General features: G+C 42.7%; 1 protein-coding gene and 1 long non-coding RNA gene across 2 annotated transcripts in view; one reads left to right on the top strand and one right to left on the bottom strand.

The window, feature by feature from the left end:
• The window catches only part of LOC134350774 (beta-taxilin-like), an 88,526-nt gene that overhangs the window by 25,569 nt on the left and 36,063 nt on the right, over positions 1-26,894 (bottom strand). The window contains exons 3-5 of the mRNA XM_063056439.1: positions 15,446-15,537; positions 10,993-11,163; positions 7,203-7,397 (exon numbers count right to left, since the gene is read on the bottom strand). Of these exons, the coding sequence (XP_062912509.1) occupies positions 7,203-7,397; positions 10,993-11,163; positions 15,446-15,537 (458 nt within the window). The remainder of the gene's footprint in view (positions 1-7,202; positions 7,398-10,992; positions 11,164-15,445; positions 15,538-26,894) is intronic.
• LOC134350776 (uncharacterized) lies at positions 13,667-19,740 on the top strand. Its single transcript, XR_010018984.1, has 3 exons — positions 13,667-13,708; positions 16,434-16,478; positions 17,981-19,740. It is a non-coding gene; the product is annotated as an uncharacterized LOC134350776 (long non-coding RNA).

Below are 26,894 nucleotides of genomic sequence, written 5' to 3'. Positions count from 1 at the left end.
GTTCGTGGGCAGAGGTGATGATCAGCCTGACTTACTTGGGGAAGGTAACTGTCTTTGAGTCTGGTGGTCCTGGCTTGAATGCTACGTAGCCTCCTCCCTGATGGGAGTGGGACAAAGAGTCCGTGAACAGGGTGGGTGGGATCTTTGACTGGCCTTTTTCTGGCAGCTTTCTGTATATATGTCCTTTATAGCGGACAGGCTGGTGAAGGTGATGCTTTGGGCAGTTTAGAGCCTTCCAGTCCACCGCAGTGCAATTTCTGTCTCACACAGTGATACAGAGTAATATCTTGCTGAGCGGTTTTCTCCTCTGTCTCAAACTGGAGGTTGATTTGCTTTCTATTTGGGAGCTGTGTGTCAGTGTGATTCCATTGACAGCTAAGTGGGTGGTGATCACCGGGAGTGCTACGTCATGAAGCCTAAAATAACACCCTGTGCCTTCCTCATGTGGCTATCAGTGGCCTGCAGTTCACAGGAACCTCTGTTTGCCTTGGTGGCATCCCATTCAGGAGTGGGTCATCTGGGAATTCACAATCAGAATCCAAAACACCTTTACTGTCATTGACGTAGGTTGTGAAATTTCAAAATTCAAGATTCAGGACTCAAAGTTTATGATTGTTTGTTGTCAACTCTTCAGTACACATGTATAAAGACGGTTGAAATGGCTGCTATTCCAGCAGTATAAAAATGCAATAAATGTAAATATAAAATCAATCCTATGAAACACAATGTACAATAACTGTAGAGGGTGGTTGAAATGGTTGCTATTCCAGATCCAAAGCAGCATAAAAATACAATAAATAAAAAATCAACCCTATGAAACACAATGTACAATAATTGTTGAGGGTGGCTGTATATAGGTAAGATTAGCTTATATTCTTAGATTGTATGTAATTTACCTATAGATACTGTGTCCCTAAAAATTCTCCCTAATTCTTAAAAAAGATAAGGATCCTACTGAATGTGCATCTTATAGGCCTATTTCTTTGTTGAATGTGGATTCTAAGATTTTTTTCTAAGATATTGGCAACGAGATTGGAGAATGTATTACCTCCAATTATTTCTGCTGATCAGACTGGAATTATTAAAAATCGTTACTCTTTTTTTACTATTAGGAGATTAATGAATATTGTTTATACTCCTTCACCCAGAATTCCAGAATGTGTTATTTCATTGGACACTGAGAAAGCCTTTGACAGAGTTGAATGGACATATTTATTTAATGCCCTTGCGAAATTTAATTTTAGTCCAATATTTCTATTTTGGATTAAACTGATATATCTTACTCCTTTGGCTTCGGTATTTACTAATAATCAAAGATCTCCCCTTTTTCATCTATTCCGTGGTGCTAGGCAGGGTTGCCCTCTTAGTCCATTACTATTCGATATTGCCTTGGAACCGCTAGCTATTGCTATCTGTGACTCCCCTAATGTATTTGGCATTACCCGTGGAAATGAGACTCATAAACTATCACTATACGCAGATGATTTACTATTATATATTTCTAACTCAGGGAAATCTATTCCGGCAGTATTAACTTTGCTTGCTCAGTTTAGTAGTTTTTCTGGTTATAAACTGAATCTAGGTAAGAGTGAACTTTTTCCATTAAATATACAGGTTCCTATTTATAGATGTTCTCCATTTAGAGTGACTACTGACTATTTTACTTATTTGGGAGTTAAAATTACTAAGAGCCATAAGGACCTATTCAAGTTCAACCTTTTACTGTTAATTAATCAGGTTAAACAACTGATTACTAAATGGTCCCCACTGTCTCTATCACTGGTTGGCCGAATTAATGCTATTAAAATAATTATTTTACCTACATTTTTATATTTATTTCAACCGATACCAATTTTTATTCCTAAATCCTTTTTTGATACTATTGATTCCAAAATTTCCTCTTATATATGGCAGAACAAAAATCTCAGGTTAAGTAAAAAATATTTACAGAAGTCCAAGAAAGATGGTGGTTTAGCACTGCCTAACCTAAGGTTTTATTATTGGGCAATAAATCTTTGATATTTAATACTTTGGACACAAGATTGGAATATAATTCCAAGCCCATATTGGGTAAACCTCGAAGGCTACTCTGTACAAGGGTTCTCTTTAGCTTCCATTTTAGGAACCTCACTTCCTTTTGTACAATCTAAATTGAATAAATAAATGGTTAATCCAATAGTTAAACATACATTGCGAATATGGTTTCAATTTTGTAAATTTTTTGGTTTGAACAAATTTATATTATCAAGCCCTATTATATCTAATTTTTTTTCCAACCCTAGGTTATGGACCAAGCCTTTTTGATGTGGAAAACGAAAGGTATAAGCAACACACATCAAAGTTGCTGGTGAACACAGCAGGCCAGACAGCATCTCTAGGAAGCGGTACCTCTTCCTAGAGATGCTGTCTGGCCTGCTGCGTTCACCAGCAACTTTGATGTGTGTTGCTTGAATTTCCAGCATCTGCAGAATTCCTGTTGTTAACGAAAGGTATAACATGTTTTTGTGACTTATTTCTGGATAATTGTTTCCTGTCTTTTGAACAGTTATCTAAGAAATTTACCTAGATCCCTTTTTTTTAGATATTTACAGATAAGAAATTTTTAAAATACTATGTTGCCTACCTTTCCGACCTCATACCCTACTGATATTATCGATAGAATTTTAGGTTTAAATCCTCTTCAGAAGGGATTAATAGCATCTATCTATGATATAATTATGAAATTACAGCCAGATATACCTGATAAAATTAAAAATGAATGGGAAAGGGAACTTCAACTTTGCCAACCTATAGAGAAATGGGATAAAATTTTTCAATTAGTCAGTACTTCCTCTATATGTGCTAAACATATATTAATACAATTTAAAGTAGTGCATAGAGCCTACATGTCTAAAGATAAATTAGCCCATTTTTATTCCCATATAAACCCTATTTGTGACAGATGTCACTCTGAGGTGGCTTCTTTAACTCATATGTTTTGGTCCTGTCCTCTTTTGGAAAAAATATTGGAAAGATATTTTTGATATTATCTCAATAGTTCTGAGTTTTGATTTACAACCCCATCCTATTACGGCAATTTTTGGATTGCCAATGGTAGAACATAGATCTTTATCTTCTTCAGCCTGTCGGAAGATCTCATTTGTTATTTTAATGGCCAGAAGATCTATTTTACTGAACTGGAAGGAGACCAGTCCTCCTACTACATTCCAATGGTTTTCCCAAACTATATTATGTTTAAGTTTAGAAAAAATTAGAAGTGATATTTTTGATCCTTCCGTTAAATTTGAAGAGACCTGGAAACCATTTATTCAACACTTTCATATGATGTAATTTGACCTTTCCGATTCCTTTGTATTAACTTAAAATATATAAATAGAGGAGCGGAGTTGACGACGTTATTGAACCTGTTCGATTTAAAATATTGGTTTAGCCTTGTTTTGTTCCATTTGCTTTTTTGGGTTTAGTATTTAGTTCTTTTTTGGGGGGTTTTCTTTGTATTATTTTTCTTTTTATTTCTTTTTTTCCTATGATTAATTACATCGTGAGTTTGGAAGTCTATTATACCTGTCTAATCTGAAATTTTTTTTGTGTATGTTTATTAACAATAAGATTATTCCATTCTCTTTCTATTGACATTGTTATTTTGTTTATCATCTTGGAAAAATTAATAAAAAGATCTAAAAAGATTAATTGTATATGTGTACATAAAGTGACGCTGGGTGCAGGAGTATCTGTACACAAGGTGACTGACAGGAAATGATGAAGTAATAAGCAACTCTCGGCAGGAGGAACTCTTCTATATTGCAGTAGGACATATGAAAACACAGTAGGACAGTGACACCAGTATAGTGCACTCGGTGTATGGGGTAACCAGGGAGGGGTAGCACCTCTGGGGAAGGGGCTTGCCCTGTCCATTTTGGGACGGCTCATCTTTGGTCTCCACTGGACACTCAGCTCTCACCTGTGGGACCAAGTAGCTGTTTTGCATGTGACAGTGGCCACAACCCGGTACACTGCTTCGACAGGTGGGCTAAAGCAGGTGAGGGTAGCCTGGTGAAATAGGGTAGTGCCTGACCTAGCATGAGATGTCAGCTCCAGCAGACCGGGTGGATGAGATCAACAGCGAGATCCAACGGCCAAGAAGGCAGTTTTGCAACACTCCGTGGAGAGTGAAGGGCATGACAAGGCACTTCATGGTCACCCACTGCAACCAAGGATGACTCCGGCTGTGACAACTACTCACACCACTGGACCCAGTTTTCCGACATCAAGAGAGTGGAACTGCCCCAGTGCAAAGCATTTTCCACTTTATAAACTCTCTCGCACAGGTGTCATCATCTGGAGAAACACTGCACAAGTCTAACTTCACTATCACCATTCAACAGTGCAAGATGGGAAAACTCACATTCTCGTTGGAGATGATTATCAGGACTTGATCTGCACCAGCAAACATTGCTACCAAGGACAGTGGCCCCAAGATGGGTCACAGAGTAACTTCTTTCATTTCTTTTACGCCTTCTTTTTATTTTAGATGTGGTTCTGCTACTGCTGAAGCCTGTTATCTACATTCTGGTGGGTGTTTTCAGACAGGCTGGAGGATCTGGACCTTTGCTGTCTCTGAGGGGTACCATGCTGCGAGCAAAGTGTGCGGGATGGAGACAGGGTGTGTGCCTACAATCAACTCTTTCTCTTGCCGATCAAAGCGCTGAGGAAGACTGAAATCATCGAGGTGGGTGTGGAGGCAAGTGGCTGTTCAGCGCCATCGACCTGCTTCCCACTCGCTGCTGCTGAAGGAAGGTGTCTGCATTGCTGTCTCTCTCTCCTTCTCGATCTCTGCTCCCAAGGGAAGGTCCTCATCTTCAAACAATCTCTCTCTCCCTCGTTCTGTCTCTCTCTCCTTCTCGCTCTCTGCTCCCAAGGGAAGGTCCTCATCTTCAAACAATCTCTCTCTCCCTTGTTGCTGTCTCTCTCTCCTTCTCGCTCTCTGCTCCCAAGGGAAGGTCCTCATCTTCAAACAATCTCTCTCTCCCTCGTTCTGTCTCTCTCTCCTTCTCGCTCTCTGCTCCCAAGGGAAGGTCCTCATCTTCAAACAATCTCTCTCTCCCTCGTTCTGTCTCTCTCTCCTTCTCGCTCTCTGCTCCCAAGGGAAGGTCCTCATCTTCAAACAATCTCTCTCTCCCTCGTTCTGTCTCTCTCTCCTTCTCGCTCTCTGCTCCCAAGGGAAGGTCCTCATGTTCAAACAATCTCTCTCTCCCTCGTTGCTGTCTCTCTCTCCTTCTCGCTCTCTGCTCCCAAGGGAAGGTCCTCATCTTCAAACAATCTCTCTCTCCTTCGTTCTGTCTCTCTCTCCTTCTCGCTCTCTGCTCCCAAGGGAAGGTCCTCATCTTCAAACAATCTCTCTCTCCCTCGTTCTGTCTCTCTCTCCTTCTCGCTCTCTGCTCCCAAGGGAAGGTCCTCATGTTCAAACAATCTCTCTCTCCCTCATTGCTGTCAGAGGATGGTGCTGGAGCAAGGTTTAATCAACGCGGTTTGTGGATTGTGGGCTCTAATTCACCCTAATGGTGTGTTTCTAGTTTCTGATTGCTAGTTCTTTGTTGCTAGTTTGGGCAATTTTGATTTGGGATGACCTACAGATACTGAACACCGAGCTGAATTGAAAAATGCCTTTTGAATATGTGTTTTGTATTCTGTTTGTTGTTGCTGTTTGTGCAATCTGATTTTTTTTACTCGGGGGGGGGTGCAGGTTGATGACGTTGTTTCTTTGAATGAGTTCCATGGTTCTCTGTTTCGTGGCTGTCTGTGAGGAAGACAAATCCCAGAGCTGTCTACTGCATATGTACTTTGAATCCTCTGAGCTGGCCATCAAGTGTTCTTCACAGGTTAATCCTTTCAACAGTTTCCTGCTCATTCCACCATTTTAAGGTTGAGGTGATTCTGTGGCACACTTGCCAATCCAACCTCTTCCTGTTAAAACAGGAAATGCTATAAAGGCTGTCCAAGACTGGGCGAGGTCTCTAGATATTGGAAACATCATCAGAGCATAAGGTATAGGAGCAGAATTAGGCTATTCGACCCACTGAGTCCTATCAGGGGGTTATGTTGATAATTGTCAGCTCCTTGTCAATCCCTGTCTTCCTCTTGTTCTCTTGTCCACCTAATGGTTTATACAAAAAAGTCATAAGAATGCTCAGATTCTATTCATTCTTGTCTCTCTGTGATAGTGACTCCACCTATTAAATATTCTTTATATGCCTGGAATAAAGCCCATTAGACCATCAGACATGAATCTTGGAGAAGCATCAGACCATTCAGCCCATTGAATCTGCTCCACCACTTGGCCCATTGAATCTGCTCCACCACCCGGCCCATTGAATCTGCTCCACCATTCATTCCACTGAATCTGCTCTACCACCCGGCCCATTGAATCTGCTCCACCACTCGGCCCATTGAATCTGCTCCACCACCCGGCCCATTGCATCTGCTCCACCACCTGGCCCATTGAATCTGCTCTGCCATTCATTCCACTGAATCTGCTCCACCACCCGGCCCATTGCATCTGCTCCACCACCTGGCCCATTGAATCTGCTCCGCCATTCATTCCACTGAATCTGCTCCACCACTCGGCCCATTGACTCTGCTCTACACTCGTCCTAATGACTCTGCTCCACCATTCATCAGCTGATTTTTTCAAACGCGTTCTCCCAGCCATCTCACTCTAATTCTTAACCCTTTACCAATCAAAAACCCATCAATCTCTGCCTTAAATACACCCAATGATGGTCTCCACAGCCTGGGAGAATGAATTTACCACCCTCTAGCTAGAGAAATTCCTCCTAATCTCTGATGTAAAGGGACATCCTTCTATTCTAAGGCTATGTCCTTATATACTAGGCTCTCCTACATCCTCTCCACATCAGTTCTATCCAGACCTTTCAGAATTGGGTACAGTTCATTGCCATCTTTCTGAACTCCAATGAGTACATGTCCAGAGACATCGAACGCTCTGCATATGTTAACCCTTTCATTCCCAGGATTATTCTTGTGAACCTTCTCTGGGCTCTTCCCTTCCTTAGAGACAGGGCCTGAAACTGTTCAAAATATTCCTGATGCAGACTGACCATGCCTTATAAAGCCTTAGTGGTACGACAGGGATTCGGGCAGTCACTGTATGTGCTGACTAGACTCCTGCCCCTGTTCCTTACCTCCTCTCGCAAGTCGTATTGTTCAATGATGTCTTTCAGCTTGCTGGAGAGCTCAGTGTTTTCCTCGTGCAGTTTGACGTTCCGCTGGGTGTGCTGGTCTATCTGGGACTGGATGTCGGCCAGGGTGTCCTGGAAATGTTTGGTCACCTCCTTGCGTTTCTCCTCCTCTTCCCTCGCCCGCTGCAAACTCTCCTCCTGCTCAGGGAGAAGCAACAGGAGGCAGCAGGGCCAATGTCAAGAATTTGAGGGGGGGGGGAAGGTACAGAGGGAGGGGGAGGGGGAGGGGGGAGGGGAGGATGGTAGGTGGAAAGAAGAGACAATATAGTGGATAACTGCATTATTGCAAAAGCAGGTCATGAACTGTTGCACAGCAGGCAAACTCAGTCCCAACTTCCCTCAATAACAACAGTTAAAATACAGCCGGACAGGTACATGGATAGGGAAGGTTTAGAGGGAAATGGGACAAATACAGGCAAATGGGATTAGATGAGATGGGCATCTTGGTTGGCACGGAACAGTTGGGTTGAAGGGCCTTTCTTTCCATGCTGTGTGACTCCATGTCAATAAGAAAGAAGGGGATAGAGAAGATATAAAGAGTGAAAGAGACAAATAGAGAGAAAGAGAGGAAAAGGAGAAGGGAGGAAAGTTAAAGTTAGGACAGTCAGTTCTACTATATTCAGTCCATCACATCTGTGCCAGCCATGCAGCCCCAGTTATCACTAATCCCATTTATTCTCCCCATATTGACATCAACTCCTCCAAGGTTCTACCACTCACCTATACACTGGGGGCAATTTACGGTGGCCAGTTTACTCGCTGGGAAACCTCTTAGAGAACGCAACACACAAAATGCTGGAGGAACTCAGCAGGTCAAGCGGCATCCTGAAAGAAGAGTCTTGGCCTGAAGCATTCTCTATTGATTTCTCTCCATAGATGCTGCCTGACCTGCACTGCTTCCCTCCACAAGCCTGCAGGTCATGCTTGGGGAGGCATAGCACCTGGTAAGTGACCGCACCACCCCCCACCCCAAACGGGCTAACTTGAAGCCATGGGAGCAGGTGGTGGATGGTCAGATAAGCAGCTGGTGCACGTCACACATCCTGGTGATGCGACCACTGACGCCAAGCAGACAATCTCTGAAGGGTATTGACAAATGGCTGAGGTCACCTGAATTGTAAAGTCACTGCCCAGAAGAAGGCAATGGCAAACCACTTCTGTAGAAAAACTTGCCAAGGACAATCACTGGGTGTATTTAAGGCAGTGGTTAATTGATTCTTGATTAGTCAGGGCATGAAGGGATACAGGGAGAAGACAGGCGATTGAGGCTGAGAGGGAAATGGATCAGCCATGATGAATTAGCAGAGCAGACTCAATGGGCCAAATATTCTAATTCTGCTCTTATACCTCATGGTCATCATGATATCTCACATCGTGGTGAGCTTATCATGCTCATGAAAAGACCATGACTGCCTACATCACACGATATGGCAATAAAGAAGCTGAAGATATCCAGCATCTGCAGAATCTCCTTTGTCTGCATTTGGGATACCTTTTTTTATAGGTATTCTTCTAACTTTAAATTCAAACACTTGTGGAAAATATTGTTTTGGGAACAGAACAGCTAGCTTTTGGTCCTGATTGAAATCCACTGGCAGACGGCTCAGTATATTTCACAGAACTTCCTCTGCGGATTCTGCTGGTGTTCCTGTAGACCAGGGGTCCCCAGCCTTTTTTATGTCATGAACCCCAACCATTACACAGGTCCAGAGAGCTATCAGTTTAAATGGATGGTAAATATGTCATTAACTTAAAATATTTTAATTTTTTTTTGCATTTAACTGCTTCTGAGTATTTTCCAATATTTGTTGGTTTCAATTTTGTTATTTAAATTAATTAATATTTTCAGTTCTTTCAAATAGTTATTTGAATATTTATTCAAATAGCTGGGGCCTTAAAAGTCATTGGTCAGATAGCATTTGGAGTATTGTGAGCAGCGTTGGGCCCATTATCCAAGGAGAGATGGAGAAGGCTCAGAGGAGGTGCGTGCAAATCATCTCAGGAATGAAAGAACCTCAGTTACTCTATGGGGAGCAGTTTGATGGCTCTGGGCCTGTACTTGCTGTGATTTAGAAGACTGAGGGGGATCTTACTGAAACCCTACTGAATATTGAAAAGCCTAGATAGAGTGGATGTGGAGAGGATATTTCCTACAACGGGGGAGTCTAGGACAGGGGGCATAGCCTCAGAATAGTGAGACGTAGATTTAGTACAGAGATGAAGATGAAAAGATGAGTTTAGCCAGAAGATCGTGTAGTTCATTGACAGACGGCTGTTGAGATTAAGTCATTGAGTATATTTAAAGCATGGGTTGACCAGCCTTGATTAATCAGGACATCAAAAGTTAAGTGAATAAGGCAAGAGAATGAGGTTGAGGGGGATTATACATCATTTCTGCTCCTATATCTTATGGTCTTGTGGTTTTTGAATAAAAAAATAGCCAAGTTCTTTGACAGCATTGATGGCTGGTTCAGCCTGGAGGCAAGAGTTAACTCTTTCGCAAAGCACCTGGCTGCATGGGTACTTTCTTTTGGGTCCTGCTTTAGAAAAGAGTGGCTTTAGCAAAGATATAGCTGGTGAGAGGGAATGGCGATGGATTGGTAGGCTATTATTACATTGTGGGCTTCTAATCCAGTTTCCCTCACTTGTGATCCCACCTGTTGTGATCCACCTTTTTATGTGTGCGATACCTCATATGATCCCCCCTCATGTCCGTGATCCCATACATGGTTCCAGCTATCTGTGTGATCCACACCCTGACTCTGTGATCCACCATCTCAGCAGTGTGTAACCTGTGTGACCAAACCCCTCATCTGGGTCACCCCCACCTGTGTGATTCCCTCTCACCTGGGTCACCCCCACCTGTGTGATTCCTCCTCACCTGTCCCCCCATGTGATTCCCCCTCACCTGGGTCACCTCCACCTGCATGATTCCTCCTCACCTGAGTCCCCACATGTGATTCCCCCTCACCTGGGTCACCCCCACCTGTGTGATTCCACCCTTACCTGCATCACCCCACCTGTGTGATTCCCCCTCATCTGGGTCCCCCCACCTGTGTGATTCCCCCTCACTTGAGTCACCCCCATCTGTATGATTCACACTCACCTGGGTCATGCCCACCTGTGTGATTTCCCCCCCACCTGTGTGATTTCCCCATCACCTGGATCACTCTACCTGTGTGATTCCCCCTCACCTAGTCACCACCTGTGTAATTCCCCCCTCACCTAGGTCCCCCATCTGAGTGATTTTCCCTCACCTTCATCCCCCACCTGTGTGATTCACACACACCCGTGTCACCCCACCTTTGTGATTCCCCCCTCACCTGGGTTCCCCCCACCTGTGTGACTCACCCCTCACCTGTATCATCCCACTTGTGTGATTCCCCCCTCACCTGCATCAGCTCATCTATGTGATTACCCCTCCTCTCCACCTGGGTCAACCCAACATAATTCACCCCTCACCTGCATACCCCACCTGTGTGATTCCCCGTCACCTGGTCACCCCACTTCTGTAATTCCCCCTCACCTGTGTCACCCTCACCTGTGTGATCCATGTTCATCCAAGGTGACACTGCCTCGTGTGTGCTCTTCTGCCCCATCCCTCAGCAGACAGCTGGGTCAGTAATATCTGTCAAGGAGATCTACACGCTCACCGTGGGTTTAATGATTTCCATGTAACTTAGCTGGTCTCAGCAAACGTAGGCTGCAACCTCTAAGGTGGATTGCCACTCACCTTGAGGGTCTTGTTGTGTCTTTGAAGTTCCCGGCACAGACTCTCAAGCTTGCTGCGGGCCAGGATTGCCCTGGTGTGCTCACCCTGCAGGTGGTCCTTCTCCTTGGTGAGCTGAACCTGTTTCCTCTGGAGTGACTTCCTCTGTTTCTGCTCACCCCGGTACTCCTCCAGCTGAAGACAGACAACGAGGATCAACATTTAGAAAGGCAAGGACTGCTACGGACAGGCAGGATGGCTTTGTGTTTTGAAAATCATGTCTCACTAGTTTGATTGTGCTTTTTGTAGAGGTGAGTAAAAGATCTACAAAGTTGGGTTGGTAGATGTTATCTGTATGGACTTTAGCCATGGCTTTTGACAAGGTCCCATATGGTAGGCGGGACCAGAAGTTTAGAATAGATGGGATCCAGAGTGAGCTAACCATTTAGATACAAAATAATCTTGATGGAAGGAGGAAGAGGGTCTTTCAGATTGGAGACATGTGACAAATAATGTACTGCTGGGATTGGTGCTGGGTCAACTGTTGTTTAATCATTTATATTAACAATCTGGATGACAATGTCGATGGCATGGTTGATAAATTTGCAGATGACATCAAAACTGGTGGCTAGGACAGTTAAGAAAGTTTTTGATGATTAAAGTGGGATCTAGATGGGATATTTAAGGCAGAAGTTGATAGATTTTTGATTAGTCAGGACATGAAGGGCTACGGGGAGAGGACAGGAGATTGGGACTGAGGGGAAAATGCATCAACCATGATGAGCTGATGTAGCAGATCTGATGCTGCTATATCTTATGGTCTTGGATCAAGTGGAGGAATGGGATAATGACTGATGGAGCTTTTGGGCTTTCCCTCCCCCCAGGTTGGCTGAGAATGGAACTAGAGGTCATAAGTTTAGGGTGAAAGGTGAACTATTTAAGTTGAATCTAATGATGGTGAGAGTGTGAAATCAGCTGCCAGTGGTAATGGTATATTTGAACATTTTAGAGAAATTTGGGGAAGTATGTGAAGGATAGAGATATTGAGAGATTTGGTCTAGGTGCAGTAGGTGGGACTAGGCAGAAGATCCGGTCAGCATGGACTAAATGGGTTGAAGGGCCTATTCCTTAGTTATCATTCTCCATGAGTCTATGACTAAGGGTGAGATGCTGCACTTTGGTCAGTTATACCAGAGCAGAATTACACAGTAAATAGTATGGTGCTGGAGAGCATTATAGAATAGAGAGTCACAGGGGTGCAGGTACATAGTTCCCTGAAAGTGATAACATGGTAGACAGAGCGGTGAAAAAGGCTTTTGGCACATTCGTCTCATCAGTCAGGGCACTGAGTGTAGGAATTGGAACCTTGTGTCAAAACTGTGCGGGTCACTAATGAAACACACTTGGAGTACTGCACAAGTCGCTAATGAACACACTTGGAATACTGCACAAGTCGCTAATGAGACACACTTGGAGTACTGTGAGCAGTTCTGGTCACTCAGCTCTATCATTGAGCTGGAGAGGGTGCAGAAAAAATGGACAAGGATCTGGAGGGCTTAACAGGCTGGATCTTTTTTTCATAGAACATAGGAGACTGGGGGAGAAATACAAAATCATGAAGGTAGGGGAGTCAAAATAGAGGGAACAGGTTTAAGCTGAATAGAGAGAGATTTAAAAGAAATGTGCTAAGGTGCATTATGATCCTATGACTCTAATACCTGTCTTCTGCTCCTTCACCTGTTCGATTTTGTTCCCTTGGACAATCCATGAAGCTTTCTACATAATTTCTCTCCCTTCTCTGGTTTGGGAACATGCATAAACTGGTAATAAAAAATCTCTGTACTGAAGGCCTCAGTTACTGTTTGAATTGCTAATTTTATATTCCCATTCCCCCAAGTCAGAACTGTCCCCGTTGTAAATGGGTTTTCTCCAGCTGCCTGTTTTTAACTTGGAGTGATCAGTATTTTCCATAGCAATTCACGGCTGATTTATTATCCCTCTCATTACTGATCCCAAGACTGCTAAAATGCAAACTCTCCAAACTATACAGACCCCACCTGCCCCAGGACCCCAGGAATGCAATTCACTCTCTTCTAAAAGTTAGAGAACATCACATTGCAGGCACTAGGACCCAAGGGAAGTACATCACATGAATGAATGAGTAGTTGCTGTTTGTGAAAAGGGGGAGGGTAATATTAGGAATAGGATTATTCTCCATAAGCACATAAGAACATAATGTATGTAAGACACACAGGCCATTTAAGCCCTTGTTTCTGTTGCACCGTTCAATAAGTTTTGACTGATCTTTTTACTCTGCACCACTGTCCTGCATTAATATCTGATAATATCGAAAACTCTATGGAACATTGTTGTGAATAAGCTCAGTGAGCGAGCCTCCACAGTTCTGCTGGGAACTCAATTGCAAAAGTTGGGATCTTGACATTATTTTCTCTGGTCCATGTTGCAACTTCATAAAGATTGTTTCTAAGATTTTCCCTATTACTTGTGCCAGGTTAACTAGTCATACTTCCCATTAATTTTCTCTTATTCCTTTCTTCCAGGCTGTGGGAACCACTCTCAAACCTTTGGAATTTTGGAAGATAACAGTCATTGTATCCACTATCCCCTTCAAATCCCAAGGATGTAGATCAGGTCCCAGATTTTTATCCAGTGCCAGTCCCATTAACATGCCGATGAAGGATCTCAACCCGAAACTTTAACTGCTTATTCCCCTCCAGAGGTACTGCCTGACCTTCCTAATTCCTCCATCGTTTTTGCCTATTAGTTGCCCCTTAGTTTTTTCAAATACTTTTCAGGTGATTGGAGAAGCTCAGGGGGATGTCAGAATTCAGCGTTTTATACAGAAAGTGGTGGGTGCATGGAATAGGGTGGAGGTAGAGGCAGATACATTAGGGACATTCAATAAACTTTTGTGTGGGTACATGGATGACAGAAAAATGGAGGGCTATGTAGGAGGGAAAGGGTTAGATTGCTCTTAGAATAGTTTAAAGGGCCAGCACAATATTGTGGGCCAAAGGGCCTGTCCTGCGTTGTAATGCTCTGTGATCAGAAACTTTTTTCCTAATAATTACTCCTACCACTTCTTTACTTATTCTGGAACCACTTTCCTTCAGTGCTTCTCAGACATTTTTTCAGGTTTCTTCCATGAGGACAAAATATTTGTTTAATTCGTCTGTCATTTTCTTTTTCTCCCATTATAATGTCTTCTTTCTTAGTCTTTAAGGGAGCCACATTAATCTTAGCTAATGATTTTCTTTTTACATATCCTTAGAAACATTTACAGACTATAGCCTAATTCAGAGTACCTCTGGCTACACAGTGATTTGGGACATGCTACTGTTATGAAGCGGTCATATAAAGCAAGTTGTTAATAATCAAAACATTATCATTTGACTTCAGGAATTTATGGGCTTAGAATAGAAAGATTAAAGATGATTTTTATTTGCTACATGTATGTAGAAACATCGAAGCATGCAGTGAAATCCGTTGTTTGTGTCAACAACCAACACAATCTGGGGACGTGCTGGGGGCAGCCCGCAAATGTCATCACACATTCCGGTGCCAGCGTACCATGCCCACAATGCACTAATGTGCTTGGAATGAGGGAGGAAACCCGAGCACCCTGAAGAAACCCAAGTGGTCACAGGCAGGATGTGTAAACTCCTTACAGACAGCAAGGGAACTGACCCTGGATCGCCGGTGCTGCAATAATGTTACACTAACCGCTACGCTGCCATGCTGCCCCTTTGCCATGACACTTCAGAACCTTATAAAGAACAAAGTTGACTGGTCTTGCTTGTTTGTTGGTGAAACATCCCGCTGTGATGCTACGTTGACACCAGAAACGTGGTGATACTTACTGGCTGCCCTCTGCACAGTCTATGTCATATGGTCTAATCTCCAGACTATGGGTAGGTTGTTGATGCAAAACCACACATCTCGAGTCCGAAAATCATAGAAAAGTACAGCACAGAAACAGGCCCTTTGGCCCATCTAGTCCATGCTGAACCATTAAAACTGCCTACTCCCATTCACCTGCACCGGACCATAGCCCTCCATACCCCTACCATCCATGCACATATCTAAACTTTTCTTGCACACATCACATAGCTGGCAGCTCATTCCACACTCTCAGTGAAGAAGTTTCTCCTCATGATCCCCTTAAACTTTTCACCTTTCACCTTTAACCCATAACATCTAGCTGTAGTCAGTGGAAAAAGCCGGCTTGCTGTATGCTGCATTTGACAATATGATTTGATCTAGATGGGACAGAGAAGAAAGATAATCTTGGATCTTGAATCTGATGGTGACCAGCCTCCATTCAGATGTTGCCCAGAGTACAGCCTTTGTGAAGAGACATGAGGAAATAGTTCCCAGGCAGTTTTGTGCCTCTTGAGGTGATTCCCATTAAGGAGTGGGAAAAAGTCATGCAGTAGATGAAGTTCATTTTACTGACCAGTTCTGAGTACTTCAGCAACAGAATTTCTTGCCTCTCCTCGGGCGAGCTTATCTTGTTTAGAGTCTGCATCAAAGTAGCAACCTCCTTCCCTATATATAAAGACACAAAGTTAAAATCAAAATTTTGTTTCACTCTCAGTGAGATGACAATGTGGAACTAGCCACAGGTAATCTATAAACACAGGAGATTCTGCAGATGCTGGAAATCGAGAGCAACACACACAGAATGCTGAAGGAACTCAGTCTGCATTCTCTGGTGAGGAATAAACAGACATTTCAACCAAGGAGCTGATTATTGAGTTCAGGAGGAGGAAACCAGAGGTCCTTGAGCCAATCCTCATTGAGAATCAGAGATGGAGAGGGTCAGCAACTTTAAATTCCTGAGTGTTATTGTTTCGGAGGACCTGTGCTGGGTCCAGCACGTGAGTGCATTATGAAGAAAGCATGACAGCACCTCTAATGTTTGTGTAGATTCAGCATGGCATCTAAAACTTTGACAAATAGCTATAGATGTGTGATGGAGAGTATATTGACTGATTGCATCACAGCCTGGTATGGAAACACGAATGCTTTAAATTGAAAAGCCTTCAAGATAATGGACATGGCCCAGTCCATCCCAGGAAAAGCTCTCTCCGCTATTGAGTACATCTAACAAAGCATTTTCATGAGAAAGTGGCATTCATCATTAGGGACCCCACCATCCAGGTCATGCTCTCTTCTCACTGTGCCACCAGGAAGGTGGTACAGGAGCCTTAGGACTTGCACTACCAGATTCAGGGACAGTTATTACCCCCAACCATCAGGCTCAAAGGGGATAACTTCACTCAACTTCACTTGCTCCATCATTGAATTGTTCCCACAACCAACTGGCTCACTTTCAAGGACTCTTCATCACATGTTCTTGATATTTATTGCTTATTTATTATTATTATTATTATTATTATTATTATTATTACTTCTTTCAGTTTGTTGTCTTTTGCACACAGGTTAAATGCCCAAGTTGGTGTGGTCTTTCATTGATTTCTATTATGGTTAGTATTCCATTATGGACTTATTGAGTACGTCCACAGGAAAATGAATCTCAGGGTTGTATATAGTGACATATATGTACTTTGATAATGAATTTATTTTGAACAGTATGCAAGCAAGCTTTTCACACTACCTTACTACATGGGACAATACTAAACCAATTCTAATTCAAATAACCAGTCAGAATGTTAAAAGTCTCTGTCAGATCAGATCTTTACACAGGAAGATGGAAGGAGATACTGGAGCATCAGGGACTCACACTTCCAGCTTCAGGAACAGTTTGTTGCACGGGGCGACTGAGGAGAAGCCAAGTGCTGGACACCAGCACGTTGACTGAGTTGGGGGCGCTGGCGTAGTCGTGAACGTAGAACAGCAAACCGGAGGAATCTTGACAAGGAGACGGGATCTACAGGGACTATCTTGAAACTAGAGCAGAGCTTGGAACTAAACTTAGAACTAACGGTTCTAAGTGGATGAGAGAATGAAGTATCACACAAGAATAGACCAACAAACTGGCGACCTGTGTAGGGACGCCATTGTACTTATTTCACAGTCTCTGATGCAAACCAGGTGTACCGTAATCAAGTAAACTAGCAGCAATTGGAAATCTAATGGCTGAAATTAGGGCATAATCAGGGAGCAAGGAGCGTTAAAGGGGAACAACCAAACGGAACCATAACACAGTTATTACCTCTGAACCATCATGTTCTTGAACCAAAGGGAATAACTTCACTCAACTTCACTTGTCCCATCACTGAACTGCTCCCACAACCTATGGACTCACTTTGTCTCATGTTCTTGACATTTATTACTTATTTATTATTATAATTATTATTATCATCATAATTTTATTATGTTTTTACTTTTTGTATTTGCATTGTTAGTTTTTTTTTGTGCATTCGCTATTTGTCTGTCCTGTTGGGTGTGGTCTTTCATTGATTCTGTTGTGTTTCTTGTGAATGACTGCAAGAAAATTTTGGAGCTGTATATGGTGACATATATGTACTTCCAAAATAAATTTGCTTTGAACTTTGAGCCCTTCATCAGGACTGGAAAGGAAGGGGGAAGAAACCAGAATAAGAAGATGGGGGAAGGGAAGGAGTACAAACTGGCAGATGATAGGTGAGACTAGATGAGGGGAAAGTGAGTGGGTGAGAGAGGGGATGATGTGAGAAACTGGGACGTGATAGGTGGAAGAGGTAAAGGGTTGAAGAAGGAGGAATCTGATAGGAGAGGAGAAAGGGCCATGGGAGAAAGGGAAAGAGGAAGGGCACCAGGGAGAGGTGATGGGCAGGTGATGGGAAGAGAAGGGACAAGTGAGGAATTAGAATGGGGAATGAATAAAAAGAGAAGAGGTATATGGAGAAGCTCCCTTCCTCTTTCTTGCTAGTAAGCTTCTGGATGACATCAAAACTGGTGAAGTACAACTGGTAATTTGTAGTCAGTTTGTTAATATGATATGTACTGAGATGCAGTAAAAATCTAATTTCTATGTGTTATCCAGGCATATTGTTCCATCCAGAAGCACATTGAGGTGGTAAAAAGAGACCCTGCATCAGTCTTGGCTCAGAACATCTGCTTCTTCCTCTCTCGAGGTGCAGCCTGACCTGCTGAGTTCCTCCAGCATTTTGTGTGTGTTACTCTGGATTTCCAGCATCTGCAGAATCTCTTGTGTTTATAAAGGGAATACAGAGTTACAATGGCAGAGAAAGTGCAGTGCAGGTAGACAAGTAATGTTCAAAGGCCATAATGAGGTAGACTGGAAGAATAAATGATCATCTCAATTGTACAAAAGGTCCATTTAGGAGTCTGATGACAGGGGATAGATGTACTTGAGTCTACAAAATCTAGTGGGTTTCCTCCCAAGACACACTGGTAGATTAATTAGTCAATGTAAGTTACATCCTGATAAATCTTGTAGGTAAGTGTCAAGAGTAGTGGTTGGACATATAGGAAAGGATAGGCTACAAGACTACCGAGACCTAAAATGAAAGGGTTAATGTATGAGGAATATCTGATGGCTCTGGGCCTGTACTCACTGGAGTTTAGAAGAATGGGGGGGGGGGTTCATTGAAGCCTACTGAATATTGAAAGGCCTATGCTATTTAATAGTGCAGTAATATTTGAGTAATATTGTAAGAATATTGTTTGATTAAGCATGCTTTGTTGTTTATATAATTCACTATGGTTATATGTAAAACTATGTGAATTGCATACATCATCACACTACTCTGTGAAACAGGCTTAATCATGAAGTTAGACTCATATATCAGATTCCTGTGTCTTTGAATTAGTTTAATGTTTTGAAGTTACAAAACATAACATTGTTGACAAAGTATTTTTAAAATGTTCCCAAGATTGTTACCGAGCTATTGAAGTGCTGCGAGATGTTTGAATTTTAAAAAATGCAGGTAAAAAAATACTGTTGAGTTAAAAAAGAACAGCATAGCATGTGTCATTTGGAAGGAAAGACATGAATGAAATTTTTGACAAAGGCCAGAAAATGCAAATATTCACTGGTTCATGAAGAGTGAGCACCAGGGGATAATAATCATAAAAAAGAGGAGAAATGGCTCGCCACATCAGAAAGATTGACAAGTTTGATTACACAAAAGATAACTGGAATATGTATACTGGACAAACTGAACAGTTTTTGACACAAATGAAATAGCCAATGAGAAACAATTACCAATTTTGCTGAGTACATTGGGTTTCCCCTCATTCTTTTAAATTCAGTGAGTAGAGGCCCAGAGCCATCAAATGCTCTTTATACGACAAGCCTTTCAATCCCAGAATAATTTCATGAACCTCCTTTGAATTCTGTCCAATGTTGGCATATCCTTTCTTAGTTAAGGGCCCAAAACTGCTCACAATACCCCAAGAGAAGTCTCACCAGTGCTTTTTAAAGCCTTAACATTACATCATTGCTTTTACATTCTAGTCATCTCAAAATGAATACTAACATTGCATTTGCCTTCCTTACCACTGACTCCACCTGCAAATTAATCTTTAGGGAATCCTACATGAGGACTCCCAAATCCCTTTGCCCTTTAGATGTTTGCATTTTCTCTCCATTTGGAAAATAGTCCACGCTTTTATTTCTTCTTCCAAAGTGCATGACCACACACTTCCTGACACTGTATTCCAACTGCCACCTCTTTGCCCATTCTCTTAATCTGTCTAAGTCCTTCTGTAGCCTCTTTACTTCCTCTAAACTACCTGCCCCTGCACCTATCTTTGTATCATCCGTAAACTTGGCCAGAAAGCCATCAAATCCGTCAACTAAATCATTGACACATAACGTAAAAATTATCAATCCCAACACAGACCCTTGTGAAACACCATTAGTTAATGGCAGTCAACCAGAAAAGGCTCCCTTTATTCCCACTCTTTGCCTCCTACCAATCAGCCAATGCTCTATCCATGCTTTCCTGAAATACCGTAGGCTCCTAACTTGTTAAGCAGCCTCATGTGTGGCACCTTGTCAAAGGCCTTCTGAAAATCCAAGTACACAACATCCACCAATTCTCCTTTGTGTGTCCTGCTTGTTATTTCTTCAAAGAATTTCAACAGATCTGTCAGGGAAGATTTTCCCTTAAGGAAATTATGCTGGCTATGGCTTATTTTATCATGTGCCTCCAAGAATCCAGAATCCACATCCTTAACAATTGAATCCAGCATCTTCCCAACCACTGAGGTCAGGCTAACTGGTCTGTAATTTCCTTTCTTCTGTCTCGCTTCCTTCTTGAAGAATGGAGGACACATACAAAGAGAATGTCAGGCAGATAAAAATAAATGGACTGCATAGAGAAGAGAAAAAGTTGAAAATTCAAGTTGCAGTTTCAAAATGAGCACTAATCAGCACACTGTTGAGGAAAAATCTGATAATGATCAGAGTGATGCAGGACTGTACAGCCTTGATGTAGAAATGTGAAAACTAACAATAGACAAGCAACATGGCTTATGCCTGAAGTGAATGGCAAATTAATTAAAATGAAATTGAACACTGACTGGTCTTTTTCAGTCATTCCACAAAATGAGTTTTAATGGCAGTTCAAATATACTAAACTAAAGCCTACAGATAACCAACTAAGAACTTATACTGGAGAAAAGATACCTCCTGTGGAAATGACATTCCTAACAGTGAAACAAAGCAACCAACAAGCCACATTGTACATGTACTATATGTAGTAGAAACAGGAGGACCACCATTATTGGCACATGATTGGCTGAGATGACTACAGCTTGATTGGAAATCCATCCGCCATTTGCCGGTCACATCTTCTGCATTAGAGTCAACTGAAAGTGAATTAACAAATGTACTGGATGTTGCCACAACAGTCTCCATGAACTGTTGCCCAAAGGAGGGCAAGCATGCATTGTTGCCAACCCCTGTGCCTCTGGTTGGAAGGCACATTCGACCATGCCTCTTAGAGGAAGTGTGAAAGTGACGAAAGCAATGGTCCAACTACAACAGAAAGCTTCTGATATGTTAATCAGGTAGCTACTTGCGAAATGTGGCTTGGTTTTAAGCTGCAAGAGAGTTCAAGGAGCTTCAGGAAAGTTGAAAGTATTCGATTTTTGTGAACATAAAGAACCAGAACCTCCTCTGCATGCATTAAGGTCACTTCATGAACTTTAAGTTGGAAACAAAAAGCTGCTTGTAAAAGTAGATGCAAAGACCACAGACCAGCTGGATGAATGGAAGGCCAAAAAGAAAGGAGTCAATGGAGCTATGAAAACAGGATTTGTCAAATGATGTGGTGCATGAAGAAGCCAAAAGGAGAGATCAGATCATAAAGTGAGCAATAGAAGGATTAATAAGAGAATTCTCCAGTGAACCTTCCCAAGATCGAGATGCACAAACTTGAAGAAGATAAAGGAAGCAGAAAAAAGGTGGTTGTCTCAGACCAACTCGCAGGAGGCCCCAGACCTGAGATTGTTCTTGCAGCCATGCCTCAACTTGTCAGGAAAGACATTATCCCACAAGAGTAAGAAATCCACCACAGCAATTAAATCTTCAGGCCTGAATGGGACAAATTAAAATTGACTATGCTGTGGATATCTATATAGTAGTTGTATTATATGGTATACTGTGTATACAGTTGAGATGCATTCTCTATCGAGTTGGAATTTATAGCTAAGCAGGGAGGAGTGTTATGTACTTAATATTTCAATAATTATTTGAGTAATATTGTACATTGACTAAGCATAATGCTAACAATGTTTATATAATTCATTATGAGTTACATGTATAAATACATGAATTGTACGAGGGGTGATTGATAAATTCGTGGCGTAAGGTAGAAGGAATCAATTCTAGAAAACCTAGCACATTTATTTTTCAACATAGTCCCCTCCTACATTTACACACTTTGTCCAGCAGTTGTGGAGCATACGGATCCCTTCTTTGTAGAAGTTGGCGTCTTGGACCTCCACAGCAGGGGTGATTGATAAGTTTGTGGCGTAAGGTAGAAGGAGATGAGTTATACAGCTCTCGCTACATGCACATGCAGGTCAACTCTTTGAGTGATTCTGCAGAAAGTTTGAAGTTAATAACTCATCTCCTTCTACCCTAGGCCACAAACTTATCAATCACCCCTGCTGTTGACCACTTTCTGGAGGTCCAAAACGCCGACTTCTACAAAGAAGGGATCCGTATGCTCCACGACCGCTGGACTAAGTGTGTAAATGTAGGAGGGGACTATGTTGAAAAATAACTGTGCTAGGTTTTCTAAAATTGACTCCTTCTACCTTAGGCCACGAACTTATCAATCAACCCTCGTATAAGTAATCATGCTACCATGTGATATGTGTGTGCCTCGCTTGAAGTAAAAATGAAAGTTAGACTCACATTTTGGACTCCCTGTTTTCCTTTGAATTAGTTTAATATTTTGATGTTACAAAACAAAACAGCCTGGACTGAATGGAAGTAGGGAGGATGTTTCCTATAGTGGGGGAGTCTGGGACCAGAGGGTGCAGCCTCAGAATAGAGGAATGCCAAAACAGAGATGAGGAAGAATTTCTTTAGCCAGAGAGTAGCGAATCTGTGCGATTCATTGCCACAGACGGCTGTGGAGCCCGAGTCATGGGGTATTTTTAAAGTGGAAGTTGATAGGTTGTTGATGAGTCAGAGCAGAGCAGGCTGGAGAATGGGGTTGAGAGACAAAATAAATCAGCCTTGATGGAATGGCAGAGCAAACTCAATGGGCCAAATGGCCTAATTCTGCTGCTATGTCTTATAGTCTAATGATCTTACATGGCAAATGGGAATGGGTTGGATAAGAGTTCTCTGCTGGGGGCTAGCATGTACCCGATGGGCTGACTGGTGCTGAAGTACACACAGTTCTCATTATCCACTGATGTGATAGCTGCTAGCTCTGGCCCCAGCCCCCACCTCCAGCATTTTTGAACAAGTCCTCAATGTGCATGAACACAGCCTATCATTATCAGTATGAATATGGTAATCAGCTTCCAGGCCATTTGTGTCAAGTGGCTTCCCACTGTGCACTGTTCTAAAAGAGAGTGGTCTTTATGTACACAGCTGCAGTTTGTAATTCAGAAACCGTCACTGCTTGTAGCTCAAAGTCCTGACTGATTGCATCATGGTCTGGTACCGTAACTCAAGTGCAACTGGAATATAAGAAGCTGCAGAGAGCAGTGGGCTCTGCCCGATACACCACCATCACATCACTCCCCACCATCGGTAGTGTCTACAGGAGGTACTGCCTCAAGGAGGCAACGTCCATCATCTAAGAACCCGACCACCCAGGCCATGCCATCTTCTTGCAGCTGTGATCAGGCAGGAGATACAGAAGCCAGAAGTCCCACACCATCCGGACGGACGTGCAGACCTTGGAGAGGATGCAGAAGAGGGCCGTCAGGATGCTGTGTGGATTAAAGGGTATGAGCTATAAGGAGAGGTTGGACAAACCTGGCTTTTCTCCCCGAGAACTGAAGGGAGTCCTGACAGAGATTTTTGACACTCTTATTGGTATTGGAATTAGAATTGGTTTATTATTGTCTCACGTAGTAAGGTACAGTGAAAAGCTTGTCTTGCAAACTGTTCAAATCTCAAAATAAATTTACTATGAAAGTACATATATGTCATCATATACAACCCTGAGATTCTTTTTCTTGCAGGGGGAGGGGGGCAGGGAACGTCGACTCAGACCATGAGAGACCTGCGTTGGGCATGTTCATGCCTTACAAGGCGCAGATTGGAAGTCTGTGTGGGGCGCCACTCCTTGCACAGACCAGAGCAATGTGTGATTAAGTGCCTTGCTCAAGGACACAAACACGCTGCCACAGCTGAGGCTCGAACTAGCGACCCTGAGATCACTAGATGAACGGCTTAACCACTTGGCCACGTACCCACGAGCAGACATACTCTATAAGTCCAATAACCATAATAGAATCAATGAAGGCCACATCAACACTGAACAACCAGTGTGCAGAAGACAACAAACTGTGCAAATACAAAAAGGGAAGTAATAATAATAAAAAATACAAAATAAATATTAGAGAATATCAGATGAAGGGTCCTTAAAAGTGAGCCCATAGGTTGTGGGAACAGTTCAGTGCTGGGGCAAGTGAAGTTGAGTGAAGTTATCCCCTCTGGTTCAAGAGCCTGATGGCTGAGAGGTAATAACTGTTCCTGAATCTGGTGGTGTGAGTCCAGATGCTCCTATACCTTCTTCCTGGTGGCAACAGCAAGAGGAGAGCATGACCAGGGTGGTGGGGGTCTTTGCTGATAGATTCCTGCGACAACACTCCATGTAGATGTGATCAACGGTGGGGGGAGAGTTACCCATGCTGGATTGGACCGAATGCACTATTTTTCGTAGGATTTTCAGTTCAAGGGCATTGGTGTTTGCATACCAGACTATGATCAAACCAGTCAATATATTCCCCACCACACAGCTTTAGAAGTTTGTCGAAGTTTTAGATGCCATGCCAAATCTTTTCAAACTTCTAAGGAAGTAGAGGCACTACCGTGCTTATTTTGTAAAGCAACTTACGTGCTGGGCCCAGGACAGGTCCTATAAAATGATAACACTGAAGAATTTAAAATTTCTAACCCTCTCCACCTCTGATCCCTTGATGAGATCTGGCTCATGGACCTCTGGTTTCCTCCTCCTGAAGTCAATAATCAGCTCTTTTGTCTTGCTGACATTGAGTGAGAGTTTATTGTTGTGGCATCACTCAGCCAGATTTTCAATCTCCTTCCTATTTGCTGATTTCAGTGATGTGATTGTCTTAGTAACATTGACATTTCTTATATTGTCTGTGGCAACTCCTGTTCACTATTAACTCTCCCAGATCCCGCCACTGCCTGTAAGGAGTTTATATGTTCTCCTCGCGATCATGTGAGCTACCTCTGGGTGCTCTGGTTTACTCCCACTGTCCACAGACGTACCAACTGGTAGATTCATCGGTCATTGTAAATTTTCCTGTGATTAGGCTAGGATTAAATTGGGGGATTGCTGGGCAGTGTGACTCAGAGGGGAAGATGCTGGCACAGGCCGAAGAGTCCGTTTCCATGGAGACACAAGTTACTGCAGACGCTGGGATCTGGAGCAACATACAATTTGCTGGAGGAACTCAATATGTCAAGTGGTGTCAGTGGGAGGAGGGGAGTTGTTGATGTTTTGGCTTGAAACCCTGCCTCAGGATTGCCTGCATTTTTGCTGTGTGATTCCAAATCCATAAAAGTTCCCATTTTATTGAAAGGGTAGTGGAAGCAGGTTCAAAGGTGGCTTACACCAGTGGTCCTCAACCACCGGGCCACAAAGCATGTGCTACTGGGCCGCGAGGAAACAATATGATTTGGGAATAGGAAACGATATGAGTCAGCTGCACCTTTCCTCATTCCCTGTCACGCACTGCTGAACTTGAACACCACCCCCGCCCTGCTACCCCTGTCGGCCGGTCCGCAAGAATATTGTCAATATTAAACCGGTCCGCAGTGCTAAAAAGGTTGGGGACCCCTGGCTTACACCAAGGAGTTCAATAAATCCAGTGCAGAAGTCCACTTTGGGGACTTCAGTTTAGGCAAACATTCCACCTTTTGCCTGAAAATGTTAGCTCAGTGACAGGGAAAAAAAATCAAGTAGTTTTGAACCCTGATGTATTTCATTGGTAAATGACTGAATTATAGTTTACAAATAAGGAAGTCACGCTGTTGCTGAATTAAACATCATCAAGTGACACATGTGCAGTGCTGATCGACCTACTGTAGGATGGATATGGAGACTTTAGAGGGGATGCAGAATAGGGCTACCAGGATGCTGTCTGGATTAGAGGGTATGAGCTATAAGCAGAGGTTGGACAAACTTTGGGTCCCCCCCGCCCCGCCAGGCTGAAGTGAGAGCTGACAGAAATTTTAACACTCTGATTGGTATTGGAATTAGAATTGGTTTATTATTGTCTCATGCAATAAGATACAGTGAAAAGTTTGTCTTGCACACTGTTCAAAGTTCAAAGTAAATTTGTTATCAAAGTACATATATGTGACCATATGTAACCCCAAGATTCATTTTCCTGAGGACATGCTCTATAAATCCATAATAGAATAATAACCATAATAGAGTCAATGAAAGACCACAGCAACCAGGGCATCTGATCAGAGTGCAAAAGACAACAAACTGTGCAAATACAAAAATAAATATATAAAGAATAAATATCAAGAACAAGAGGTTGAAAAGTCCTTGAAAATGAGTCTATAGGTTGTGGGTACAGTTCAGTGATGGGGCAAGTGAAGTTGAGTGAAGTTATCCCCTCTGGTTCAACAGCCAGGAGACTGAGGGGTAATAACTGTTCCTGAACCTGGTGGTGTGAGTCCTGAGGCTCCTGTACCTTCTTCCTGTGTAACGATCTGATCATACAGATCAGATCATTACCCAGTGTGTTGAGGTAGCAAAAGGTAAAAGCATTAATGGAATGCAGAATAAAGCGTTACAGCTACAGAGAAAGTGCAGTACAGATAAGCAATAAGGTGCAAAGTCACAATGAGGTAGAATGTAAGGTCAAGAGTTCATCGTATTGTACAAGAGGTCAATTTAAGCGTCTGATATCAGTGCGATGGAAGCTGTCCTTGAGCCTGGTGGTACATGCTTTCAGGCTTTTGTTATCGTCTGCCTGATGGGAGAGGAGAGAAGACAGAATGTTTATGGAGGGTGGTGTCTTTGATTAGGCAGGGTAGACAGTCAGAATCTTTTCCCCATATACATGAGGGGCAATTTTCTTTACACAGAGTGCTCATTACTTGGGATAGTGGTCGAGTCAGGCAGTCTGGTGTAGTTTAAGCAGTTGTAGATAGACAGGTGAATATGAAGGGATTGGAGGGACGGTGACAATCAGTATAATCTGGCATTAGGGTTGTGGGCCAAATGACCTGTCCGGTGCTGCACTCTCCT

The sequence above is a fragment of the Mobula hypostoma genome, chromosome 8 (assembly GCF_963921235.1).
Source record: "Mobula hypostoma chromosome 8, sMobHyp1.1, whole genome shotgun sequence".
In the NCBI taxonomy this organism is placed as follows: Eukaryota; Metazoa; Chordata; class Chondrichthyes; order Myliobatiformes; family Myliobatidae; genus Mobula; species Mobula hypostoma.
Note: the sequence above shows the minus strand (reverse complement) of the source record. Positions and strands in the feature narration are given on the sequence as shown.